The sequence below is a fragment of the Esox lucius genome, chromosome 21 (assembly GCF_011004845.1).
Source record: "Esox lucius isolate fEsoLuc1 chromosome 21, fEsoLuc1.pri, whole genome shotgun sequence".
Classification (NCBI taxonomy): Eukaryota; Metazoa; Chordata; class Actinopteri; order Esociformes; family Esocidae; genus Esox; species Esox lucius.
Genome location: NC_047589.1, coordinates 20,664,630 through 20,678,018, shown reverse-complemented (window position 1 = coordinate 20,678,018; position 13,389 = coordinate 20,664,630). Strand labels below are relative to the sequence as shown.

The following is a 13,389-nucleotide window of genomic DNA, read 5'->3' as shown; positions in this document are numbered from 1 at the left end:
ACAAACACAGAAATCCTCTAAGTATTTGTGTGGGTGTGTAACAAAGTGTTAAATTAGCGTGGTTTGTTACGATTCACGTCCTGCTGGAACACGCGTCTCTCTTGCGGAGGCTGACGATATCGTCCTGATGCCATCTCCTTTGTAGCTCAGAGTTGAGGCTTGGTCAATGGAACAGGCTGGAGCAGGCTTTATACTCTTTTATTAAGGCGGATGGCACCCCATTAAAAACCCATTTAGGTCCTGGTGTCAAGGAACCAAAGCAAGATGCACGCAATCAGAATGTTTACTGTGATGAAAGAGCACCTTCGCTCCCTCCTCTGGTGGCACGATTGAGTCATGAAGAATGTCACTGTTCAGAGGAAACATTTGGCAGCCACATCCACTGTACTCATTCACTGTACACACATCCACTGTACACATCCACTGTACACACATCCACTGTTCATCTGTGGTGTTGAATGTCACCTCACACTCCCTGGTGGCCTAACTTAACAAAAGGAAGTTATCTGGTTAGGAAGAGTAGAAAGGGGCCCCCGATATATACATTTTAATCCGGAATATTTTCTGTAAAACAAACGAGCGGAACCGTAACTACAGGCAGAATTTCTGAGTGGTGGACGTTTCTGTCTGTGTTCATGTACTCTACGTAGGACGCCTGTAAACGGCCGCAGCCTGTGTGTGGCCACAACGGCGAGACGTACAGCACGGTATGCGAGGCGTACTCGGACCGCGTTGCCGTGGACTACCAGGGGCGTTGCCACGCGGTGGGGGCTGTGGCAGACCTAGCCTCCGACTCAGGATGTGACATGATCCCATGCCCGGCTCTCTCCACGCCCAGCTGCGTCCCTGTCACCCCACCCGGTCAGTAGGCACAGAGATACTATTGTTTTAATAATATCACATGTTTTAGTTACATCATTTGTTTTTAATAAATTCTCCAGACAGAACATGCAGTGACACAGCCATGTTCACTTTGAAACACGTCTCGTTATTTATGACGTTATAGGCATGGAGCACTGGAACGCAAATTGTTGTTGTGACTGTTATATAACCTCTGACCCTTGCCCTCTTGGTGCTCCACCTTTCAGGCGCCTGCTGTCCCATCTGTGCGGGCATGCTACAGATCCTGTGGAACAAAGAACAGATGAATGTGTTTGCCAAGGTCAGTGTCGTCCGCTACCTGCCTCCCTAATCGACCTCCTTCATCTGGTGTTCTGTCAGTCATTTATGGAAGAGGATTGGCTGCCTCTACAATGAATTGGGAGTTTTGTTCATTCTAGATGGCTGGGTTCATTTCTATCCGATAGGATAGCAGGTAAAAACTTTTATTAGAACTGTAATAAAAAATAAGACCCCTGGAGTCAGACATAAATCCAGAATGTCCCACATCCTCCTTACATGCCTAAACGTTTCTAAAAGTCACTGATATCTGTGAAATAGTTTTCCTGGCAAACGTTAGATTTTTTTTAATATAAGGGAATCGAAAAAAGCTGCTTTTCTGTTAAAGAATGGGGTGGATGTAAGAATAACTGCCCAGTGGCAGAAACCTGGGCAGTAACTATAAACACCCCGAAATGCCTTACACACCTCTAATAAGCGTAAGAAACATGTAATTTAAAGCAAAACAGGTCCGGGCCTGCACCTACGTCTGGGTTTACTCCTGTAGTGGATTTAGTTCTGAGGTGGCTAGTTAGTGGCCCGTGAAAACTGGTCTGGTCTAAACTACTGCTACATATTAACAATGATTATGTATTGTTTCTATCACACTGTAGGAATAGCAAAGTCATTTTATTATTGCATTTTTATTATTGCAGCTAATCTGTGATCCAGCAGTCCTTGCAAAACTAGTTGTTAGATGTTTCAAATCACACAAGTGAAGTGGCTGGCATGGCACATGTTTGTTTAAAGGGAATCCTTTGTGAACTGTTGCAGTTAAACCGGAACCAACCGGTCACAGTCCATGACATTCTGCGGATCCTGCGTCTTCACATCTCCGTTCCCCAGTGTGACATCTTCGGCTACCTGAGCATCGACTCCGAGATCATCATCCTCATAGTCCCTGTAGATCAGCAGCCTACACCTCTGCAGGTACACGCTCTGGTTACACACACTGGACACAGAATACACACATTATCACACTCTGACTTCCCACAATGACTAACACACTGGACACAGAATACACACATTATCACACTCTGACTGCACACAATGACTAACACACTGGACACAGACGCACACACACTGAATACACAATCACACTCTGACTGCACACAATGACTAACACACTGGACACAGACGCACACACACTGAATACACAATCACACTCTGACTTCCCACAATGACTAACACACTGGACACAGAATACACACGCTGATACACACATTACCAAACGCTGCGGTGAACATTGGTACACACACTGGTACACACACTGGTACAGCCTTTAGACAGTCAGATACTTTCACTCTTTAGCCAAACACACAGAAATGCACTCAAACTCTCTCCCATTTGTCACACACACTCACACGGGGTCCATTGGACCTTTGCACCTGGCGCCTAATCAGCGTAACATTCAGTCCATCTAAGGACCAGATGATCCCATCATTGTCTTGTGGTAGAGTTATTTCTTCCTTCAGGCAGCGCCTCCAGCATGCCGCGGATTACAGGAGGCATCTGTTAGTAGGCTGAGCTCACACTGAGGACTTCTGCAGGGGGCGGGGCTGTAACGGAGGGGTGGGTGGCACGGCATTGGTCGTCACAGTGCAGTGAATTTAATAGGCTCCCAGGTGGCGCAGTGGTCCAAGGCACTCTTTCGTAGCACTGAAGTTGACCACCGCAGTTGAGGTTCAAGCCTTGACTGTGCCAACAGCTGGTGAGTGGCTGGGAAGCCCTGTGGAGGAGGTGTCATCTGTAGGGAAAGACTTTAATACATGAAACCCTTTTAGAGCTCCCACTCACTCTAACCAAATGTAGAATGTTTCTGTAGCCCTGGAAAGCATACCTGATTCACCTGCTCGGCTAATTATCAGGCCACCATTGAGTTGAATTGGGTTTGTTTGTTTTGGCCTACTGCAAAAATGTGTGCTGTTGTGGGTACTTGAGGACCGGAGTTGGAAACCACTGTAATATGGGGTACTTAACAGACTAATAAAGTCGTTTTATATTAAAGGGTCACAAAAGGCATTTTTATTATAGACACAGCACAGTTATAAGAGGTTCAGCACACTCTTGAGAATCTACATCCAGTTAGTAAACAGGTCTGTGCTAATATTTAACTGTTGTTTTTTTCTCTCGAAAAAGAGATTTAACTTCAGGGGGATGTTAATGTTTAAATAATGGATGCCTCATAAATCTAGCATCTTAGAGGATGAGCAGAAGGCCTTAGTCCCCCTCACTAGGTGACAAATTGTGTATTTTATTCCACTGGTACTAGTAAACAAGTCTTCTCATCACTATCACCAGTTCTGTTCCGTCGAGTGTGAAACTCCCGATGTAGTCTTTTGTTACCTCCATTTTTACCTTTCTTGTCGGTATCTCAGCAAGCCTGCACGATTGAAGTTGACTGGATAGTATACAGTTAAGCCCAAAAGTATTCATACACATGCCAAACTTTGAGCCAGTGAATTTTTATTTGACCAATAGTTTTATTTTGGCTGGAAATTACATAAACAAATGACAAAACACGTTAAGACATTGTGCTGGAGATACAAATGAATAATGGAACTATTTCTTTTTTTTCACATTTTTAAGAAAAATGCCATGTTCAATATTATTCATACCCCTTGAAATTGTAAATGCAAGTTTCTATACCATTTAAAATGGTCTTTTAATTGTAAATGCAAGTTTCTATACCATTTAAAATGGTCTTTTAATTTCCACCATGAGAGAGCATTCTAATCACCTATAAATTGAGAACAGCTGAACAGCAGTAGTTCTCTAGTCAGTTACAAGTCAACTGTACGTCGTACAAATCCCTGTCTCCAGCAGAATGTCTTACCTTGTTTTGTCACTTGTTTATGTCATTTCCAGCCAGAAGAAAACAATTGGTCAAATAAAAATTCACTATGGCTAAACATTTGGCATGGGTATGAATACTTTTAGGCTTAACTGTAGGTCAGGTTTTGGCCTAGCACAACTCCGGCACGATATTCCTAGTTCATAACAGTGGCGTCGTGAACCCTGGGCGTCCGGGGCTATAGCCCCAGATCCTTTATGAATCTCAAACGGACCAAAAAAATTAATACAAAATAAAAAGCCCCTGATCTATTCATCTATAATTCCGATCGTGCATTATGACAATGTAGACATGCAGGCCGCTAGCGTGTACATCGAAATTGGGAAGGAGGGTGGGCTAAGCCCTGAATGTATTGTGATCCTAATGACACCTCTGGTTCATATGGTCTGATTTTAGGTGGTCTGTTAGGAATGTCTCATAGAGCCCGGATTGTTATCCGTGTCTACCTAAATAAAAAGTCAGTATGGACTATGTTAAAGAGGAGTTAAAAAAACACACAGACAAGAAGAACATAACACTGTCTTTGTTTGCGTCCCTCTCTCAGATTGAAGCCTGTAGCATGGAGGCGGAGAAGATCGACGCGCTCATTAACTACGGCAGCCCTACCCTGGTCTCCCACGTGCCCCTGTCTGCTTTCCTCGCCTCCGAGGTCAAGATCTCCACCATCAGGTCTGCAGGGCACCCCAGCTCCACAGCCTCCTTCCTGCCCACCTTCCTGTGCCTTGCCTTGGGGCTCCTACTCACTCTAACCCCAGGCGATGCCTAGCTGGTATTCAGTGACCAGGCCTGCGGGCAGGAAGCTGGGTGTACTGTGGGGTTTTCTGTCCACCTCCCCCGGGCCGTCGGCAAGCAGCATCAGCCTGTAAAGGCCTTGACAATCAAACCCATTAACTCCACCAGCGTCACCACAATCACTGACGAAAAGCTAGGAGATGAGTGGTAATTAAAGTACAGAAGCGGACACACAATCACATCCAGCTTTCGTTCCACAGAACTCAAATTATGGTGATGAGGAAGATTAGTTTCATCACGCAGTGTTTTGAATTCCGCAGCTTTCTGATCCTCTAAGGCTGTGGTGAGATGTGTGCGCGAGTGTGTGTGTGTGTGTGTTTATGCGTGTGATTGTCTATTTGCTGTGTGTGCATGTGTTAGTGAATGTTGTATGTGGCTGTGCATGTGTGTGGGTGTGAGAGAGGGGGATGTGCCAGGTGGTTCAGTCTCAGAGTAGAGTCAGGAGTCAGGTCTAGATGTGTTAATGAACGGTGTTTCTTTGTGTGTGGGTGTATGTGTGGGTGTGTGTCTGTCTGTGAGTCAGAAGTCATGTCAGGTTCACTCCCAAAAAAAGACATCTGTCCCAGATAGTCTCAGAGGTCTTATTACCCCCCCCCTCATGCTCTCCCATTTTGTCTCCTCTTCCTCTGCCCTCCAGGATCCAGGTTTTACATTTGTATTATTGTAAATAGTGTTAGTGGAGAGGTGTTGACTAGGAATGCGACAATAATACTGGAATGTCAAACAGGTCAAAGACAAGCATTCCTATTTCGTTGGCTGAAAGACAAACACGTCAAAGACAATCATTCCCAATCCGTTGGCTGAAAGACAAAAACAAAGGGATTCTTGTTGTTCCTCCAGTGTAGATAAGATGTAAACTAAAGAGGAACAACAGCCATGTTTTTAATGAAAATGACAATCATCACTTTATCCATGATGCACATGGGTAAAGATATATATATCGACAGAATGCCTTGCGTATAGTTCCTATATGAAGTAAATGCAATAACTTTATAATGTTGATAAGAATTATTCCAAAATCTTCTATATTTGATATGTTAAAAAATGGATCGGGATGATTCAATGTGCCATTTTTTACGTTTTATTCTTGCATGATGATAATTATGTGTTTTTACTCAAGAATGTATTGTATTATGTTTGTCCTGTCCTAGTGTTTCATTTGATGTTTTCTCTATGCCTACGCAGCACAGTGTCCGCGTCGTTTTACAGTATTATCGTGCTAGGCAGCTTTGTAGCAACGAACCCGTTTCCAGGGTCCTCATGGTATTATATCTGTTTGTCTCCAAAGTGTTCGTTCTTTTTTTTTACGATATCTTGTGTTCATATTGCCATGTTTAGAAAGAGTAGAGATGTAGGCACTTAGTATTACGCTAATGGTCACTGTATTGCATCATTGTCTCAGAGGAGATGCCAGTACATGCAACGTGTGTAAAATGCCCAAATAATGCATATTTTATTGAATATAAAACCCTACAATCAAACAGTTTATTGTACAATTTGTCATATTTTTCTAGGTTTCATAGGGAGGCAGAGTGTCGTATAAAAGACTGCCCATCAGGTATACTTTATAATATATTGCCAATCAGGTATACTGTATACATTTAGTGTATAATGTTTGTAAGTCACATTAATATGCTGTTCTCAATAACAGAAAGGTCATTTTTCATTTGAATATTTTCATTATTCACAGACTGGTCATCTCTCATTTGACTTTCTCATCTTCCCTTCTTTCTGATAAGGCATCCCAGGCCCGATCCCAAATCAACACCCAATGCAGTTGTCTGACACGATTTGATTAGTACAAGTAATATGCTTAATCTTACACCTAGCCTGTCCAAGGGCACGCTGGATGTATTCCCAGATTGCTTACACCAAGGGGCTGGAGCTGTTTTCCTCTAACATGCAATTAGATACTATCACCACAAGAGGGTGTCTGGCTCTGGCATAGTCCCCTGAGACTGCGGAGTGCCATAGACAGTGTCTCGTGATGATCTAGTTCCCTCCTACAGGGCAGGATGAGGGAGTAAAGGTAAAAACAGTCTGCTTCCTCAGCACTTCCTAGGGCTCCTGGTTGGTAGTGCTCCAGAGAAGGGATAGGGAAGCGGAAGCCCCTTGAATCTGATGAATCTTATGATCTTTGATCTTATGCTGATATTCACCTTTGACTAAACATTCCCCCCCGTATGTGTGTGTGTGCACACATGTACATTTTATTTGACCTGCTCTTGAGAAATTGGGCTGGTGTTTGCCTGCATTAAATGTGTTAACCTTTAATTAAGTGGGAATCACTCTCTCACTTCTCCCTAACAGAAATCACATGTCCAGTTTTAGAATTGGGTCCTATAGCTGTTTTCTCCTGTTACGCTGTTAACCTACCTGACCTCCACTCTGTTAGGTAAAGGTCAGTGACCACCCACTGGGACGTCAGTTGAACTACCTTGAATTGAACGTTAAATCAACCAATTAATGTTGGTGAAATAGTGAGAAAAAAGAAAAGAACTACAGAAAATCCCCCTAAATTGAATACATTTTGCAAAAACAATTATATTTGGATGTTGATTCATTGTCATTACATAAATACGTTTTGGTTTTAAATGAAGTGGAAACAGCGTGGATGAATTGTTCCCCAGCGGCTAGCTATTAACCATCCTGTAATGTGCCCATGGGTTGTGAAGAGTAATGTATTGACACAGATCGTGAGCCGGCTTAGGGATGGAAGATTCCAGAAGGATCCTGGGAGGAGCAGAGACGAACATGCCTTTCAAGGAATTTTAAGGAATGTGAACATCTCCCTTGGAGAAGCCTGAGTGCAGCCTCCAAAGGAATGTGTGCCTTTGGTAACTCAGTCAAAGTGAAAGAGCATGTGAGCGTCCAACTAGCCAGCTGCGAAGGCCACATCTGGAACCTCCTGACTTTAACTTTTAAACAAACCTGTTGGCCTGCTGCATGTCTGGGAACTGATCCATTCTTACAGCTATAAGTGGACGTTGTCCTGTAGTGCATTTCTTTTAAATTACAGCTAATGGAATTCATTTGCCACACAGTCACATTCCCTTTCTCTGTGCACATGATGCTAATGGATTCAGTGAATGTACAGTTTCTGCTTTCATTTACAGGTCCCAAGGCTCTTTACATGGGGAGATGAGTAACTGGGTGAAAAATGGCTGCCATTTTGTGCCAGATGGCTCCTTGTACATCAGCAGTAGCCGTGGAGAGATGAGAGATGACTGTAGTCAAGGCTGTGATTCCTGACAGTGGGCTCCATCCCTGAGCTCTTTGTCACAATCTCTTCACTGTAGCTTATACCGGCGCTTGTGTGGTAATTTACATCCTTTACAGTTTCTTGCTCTGGGGTACAAAAGTCGTCTCTCATTCCTTTTCAGCCCTGACCCTGAATATAGTGCCAAAATGCATTGCTCAACCATAATAGATAACTCCAAACAAAATGTTCCAGCACTGGATTGAGGCCATAACCCTCTTGAAATGAGTAAACAACACAGGCACATTCAATTTCATGACAGCATTTGTCATTGTTCGGGCCTGACGGAGAGGAAGAGTCCACTGGTGTTCTTTTAATGGGCTCCCGGAATGTTCCCAATCACAGAGTGCCACGGTGTCTTTGGTTTACAGGTGACAGGTTGGGGACACGCAGTGGTGGCAGGCCCCTCTTTAAGTGGTAAATGGGACATCACCAGCTGTCCAGGCAGGTACATCCAGGATCCTGCTCGTGGGCCATCTGTGCACCCCGCCCACGTCACACCTCATTAGTGAGAGAGAGAGGGCTGCAGGCTACGTGGACCCGATTCGTATTCACACCTGTCACTCACTCCTCAGAGAGACCCCCTCCCCTCAAATACCATCACCAACACCTGGCTGGTCTCTGTAATCCCAAATTATTCCGCTTTTAAAAATAGACAGCTCATCATGGACTGATATACGAAGACACAGAAATGCAGGTAATGTTTGACTACTGTGAAAAAAGCACTCCTCTCACTCTCTGTTGGACTGATCCAAGATCAGTGGTGTATCGGACACCTTAATGAGGAAAGTTGATGAGACATCCATGCCACACACTAACAAGGCCATAGCCTGATTAATATATGGTTTACAATCTGAAGGAGAATTGATAAATAGGTGTTTGGTGGTCAAGAAATGTGTCTGTAAGTACACAAACATCAGATTGTCCACCTTTTCCTACTGGTGTATCCTACTGCAGAAGAGTTTTGGAATCTGCCACCACCCCTTTAAATCAGATTTCGTGTACACATTTAAAAACGAACACAATTATTTTTTATCCTCCCCTTTAAATGCACTTTGCTGGATGATGCGTATCTGGAGAACAACCTTCTCATTTTCCTGCATATTCACTCTCCTCGCCACTTCCTCTTAATTAACTTTGAACTTTCAAAAAGAGGCCAGTGAAGAAGGAAGGCAACGGAGGCAGAAGGTGAGTAAATTCAAATCAGTTAACGCCACGGTAACCACTTCCTTAACCTGAACCTGTTACTACCTACAGAGGTCCTACGGCAGATTCAACCCAAATGGGATTTAAAAGGAGCAAATCAAATGGTCACATCTTTCCGTCTTTACAGACAAGGTGGAGGTTTCACAATTTTCCCTCACGCCAATCAAATCCGAAGGCTAAATCCAGAAGTGCACCCCTCGTAGGAGGGAGTGGGTACGGGTCAGAGACTTGCACGCATCTAATCAGCCACGAAAAGCTTTTTCAAGAGAAGCTATTAAAAAATCTAACTGTCAGAGTTGTTCAATGATTAGGCTGATGTTATCTAATTGTTAATTAATGAATTAATGCTTATCTACTGTCTTAATTGCCTTTGTGTTCCACAACGGAGCTGTAGTCAAATAATGCCTTTCGAATGTTACAGTGGATTAACTGATAAAAAAAAATGGGAGAAGTGGTCAATAAGGGAGTTATATTATCTGGCCTGGATTTCTGCAGGATGAAAAGGAATTGCATTTGTTTGAGAAAGACAGGTGCTCCGATGATTAAATATTTTCACATGCAAAATTGACTGCTTTTGATTAAGAAATAAATGCTTTAATGGCTTCCAAACCAAAACAAGTTCTAAAAACATGCTATAACCTGTGACCTGGGGGGTCCCATGGTCTGAGCTGTGGTCTCAGGCGCAGCAGCATGATTTGAACCTTGCCTACTGCACTTTCAGCAAACTCTTTCCTCATTCTTTTCACAATGTCTCTATCAAATGGAGCATAAAAAAAAATATTAACAACAAATATATATTTCATGTACTACAGAGATGTTGCTGTTCAGTTTGATAAGGGCACTCCACAGTTAGGGCACCTGCACAGAACTAACTTCCTGTCTTCACTGTCAGACTTGGACAAATCAGTAGGCTGAAAAAGAACAGAAGGTTCAATATGGAAATTAAGGATCAAAAATAATTGTGGTTTAAAAAAAGAGTAATAAATGTAGGTCTGCACCTCCTCAGCTTTTTCTCAGTACAGACTCACAACAAAGGATGTGTTTCGAAATAAGAAACCAATGTATCATGAATAATAATTTCAAAGTACGCTGTATTGTATTTGTATTGATGCAGCTGCGTTAGTAGTTGGTATATCTGCGGGCTTTCAGCTTAATTCTCCCTCAGCCGATGAACAGGGAACATGGCTCCCGAGGCAACCCTTTTCATCAAAGGGGAACATCTAATAGCCTAAGCTCCATCGTTGGTTTATTTCATAACTTTACTACCCTCCTGTGCGGTTTCCAAAAGGAACTCGGTAGAAACTTGCTGAATCTTAGTCTTACGAGACTTATTTCACACCAATGTTCAACATGGATAACAAGCTGAGCAGTTATTTATCAGACATAACCAAGGTGTTTACATTAGTTTTTCCTCTACCTGAGAGGTGATAAGTTTAATAACATTATCACTTTGACGTCAGAGATCTTTCTCGTATACACGCTTTACTGATGCAGCTTGAGTACTGTGACTTGATGGACACACTCATTGGCTGGCAAAAAGGTAAAAAAGAAAAAGTGCGATCTATACTGGAAGGGCGCTCCCTTACAATAACAACTCTGAACAATAAACTGAGCATGTCTCCGGCAACATGACAAAAATAACTAAAAACCAGATTAGTCCGCACTAATTATATTCTAGAAGAATTGTTATTGTAGTATTTACATATAAAAATCTATTTTTAATTAAAATATTTGCTTAAAATAAGTATCTGTTATTTTATTATGTCGACGTTTTATAAAAGCACTGACGCATTTTACCTGTGTCTGAATTGACGATACAGCACTGCCTTATGGCTTAAATCAATAATTGGTTCTGGGCTCAATTTAAAAAGGTATTTCTTGACTGCTATCTGTGGACAAATTGTGACATTTGTGTCCTTTCAAAGAGGAGAGTGGTAATTTGGTAGTCATAAATCAGCATGTCCCTTCGTCTTGCTTAGTTGCATTAATTCTGACTTTATACATGGCCAAACGTGTCGTTCTATTTGCATAGCTGATAAAAGGCTTGGTGTCTGATCTATATAAAGCAGTTGCCATGCAGACTTGCTAGTTAGCGCTAACTCATGTCAAAAAGGAGTTTGAAAAAACATTGACTGGTTGCATATTCGTTTTTTTGTTTGAGCTTTTCTGTAGGAGCTTACTGGGTTGTTTGTTGATAATAATCACCTGCCATGTACACACATAGTTGGCTGCTATTCAACCTGGGTAGATTGCATCAAAAGAATAGCTTACCTTACCTTCTAATCGCAATGCTTACATTATTCCCCGGAATACCAAACGAAATACTAGTCTAGAAATAAAATGCTTGTGGATGAATACAAAATATGATTCTGACATCAATAATTGTGGATGGAACGTAGCAAGCATAGGTATTGTATAACTGTGACGCCCAATGCAACACGGGTTGTAACGCTGTTCAGCATACAGGATCAAAACCAATTTTATGATATCATATTTTTTTGACATGGCTCTAACTTCTGTCGGCTCCTCTTTGTGTTTTGCTCTTACATGATATGCATATACGTGACTCCACAGCATTCTATGGCTGTCATGATAGTCCTCTGAATGTAGCCAAGCGGTGAGAACATTAAATGTGTTAATTGATTAAATTTTTCAATCAAATGATTTCATGTAATGCAATCTCCAGAAGCAGCATGCTGAAACAGCATTAGGCCATGGAACTGCTGCAGTCCTATATGTTTAGTTGAGGCTGCAGCTTAGACCACTGGAACACTGTAGAACACCTGAATCTCTGACATTAGGACACTACGCCTGCTCTCTGTCTTGTATTCATCTCTGTTTTCTTTTCTGTTTTTGCTGCTCCTAAAGGCTGAAGACCGCACAGTGGCCACCATTCATGACAGTGCATTGTGGTGGGTGCTGGGATCAGATCAGTCCCACCAAAAATAGGAATGGCAGATAAGGACACCCGACCATTCCCAGCCTGTGCTGGCACCTCTCCACCCCCAACTAGGCTGTTTCTGGGTAGATGACTCCAGAAGGGTGCACGGTCCGCTTTGCTTTCTCCGTCTCTCCCTGTCTGTCTCTCTGTTTAACAAACACTGGCCTGCCTGCTGTCGCAATATCCAAAGTGCAGCGTTTTCACATCGATTCCCCTTGTTTTTAGGAGGGGGTTAATGTATGCCTTGGTGGGGGGATGGGTTCACACTGCAGAGTGTGCAAACCGAGTATTCAGGGCCTTTAAGCAGGACGCAGATGGAGATCAGACAATGGACGGTCATCAATCTCTGTCAGCGTCCAGAGGTACTGGAGGGGAGGTCAGTGGCTTTGTCCCTTCGAGGGGTGAAGAGGCGTAGTGTGAAAGTGTGTGTGTGTGTTTGAAGGGTTGGGAATGGGTGGGTGTGTGTGTGTGTGTTGGGGGGGGGGGTCTAGCCAAACACCAAAACAGCCAGACATCTGAGCCCAGAGCAAATGTCATTGTCTGTCAGAAATGCACCCTCAACATTGTCACATAAAATGGTAATATATATTTCCAGGGGGCAGTGCAACATTCTTCTCAGAAATATGGTTGCAAAAGTCACACGGTGTATTTTCAGCTTCCTTTTTCAGTCTGTCATGTAGAGATGGGGAAATATAATTTATTGTAAATTACGCCGTTCTTGGGAATGGGCGGGTGTGGGTGTGTCGGGTGGGTTCTATCCAAACACCAGAACAGCCAGTCATCTGAGGCCAGAGCAAATGTTATTGTCTGTCAGAAATTCCCCCTCAAAGTTGTCAGATCACATGGTACTATACACCGATCAGCCATAACATTATGACCACCTGCCTAATATTGTGTATGTCCCCCTTTTGCCACCAAAACAGCCCTGACCCGTCGAGGCATGGCCTCCACTAGACCTCTGAATGTGTGCTGTAGTATCTGGCACCAAGACCTTAGCAGCAGATCCTTCAAGTCCGGTAAGTTGAGAGGTGGGGCCTCCATGGATTGGACTTGTTTGTCCAGCATATCCTACAGATGCTCGATTGGATTGAGATCTGGGTAATATGGATGCCAGGTCAACACTTTGAACTCGTTGTTGTGTTCCTCAAATCATTCCTGAACCATTTTTGCTTTGTTGCA

The 13,389-nt window shown here is 43.1% G+C and overlaps 1 protein-coding gene across 1 annotated transcript in view; it reads left to right on the top strand.

Annotated features, from left to right (window-relative positions):
- reck (reversion-inducing-cysteine-rich protein with kazal motifs) overlaps nucleotides 1-6,287 on the top strand; it is a 48,718-nt gene extending 42,431 nt beyond the window's left edge. Inside the window, exons 18-21 of the mRNA XM_010885703.4 lie at nucleotides 651-861; nucleotides 1,089-1,162; nucleotides 1,933-2,088; nucleotides 4,557-6,287. Of these exons, the coding sequence (XP_010884005.2) occupies nucleotides 651-861; nucleotides 1,089-1,162; nucleotides 1,933-2,088; nucleotides 4,557-4,778 (663 nt within the window). The 3' untranslated portion in view covers nucleotides 4,779-6,287. The remainder of the gene's footprint in view (nucleotides 1-650; nucleotides 862-1,088; nucleotides 1,163-1,932; nucleotides 2,089-4,556) is intronic.
- The last annotated feature ends 7,102 nt before the right edge of the window (nucleotides 6,288-13,389 follow it).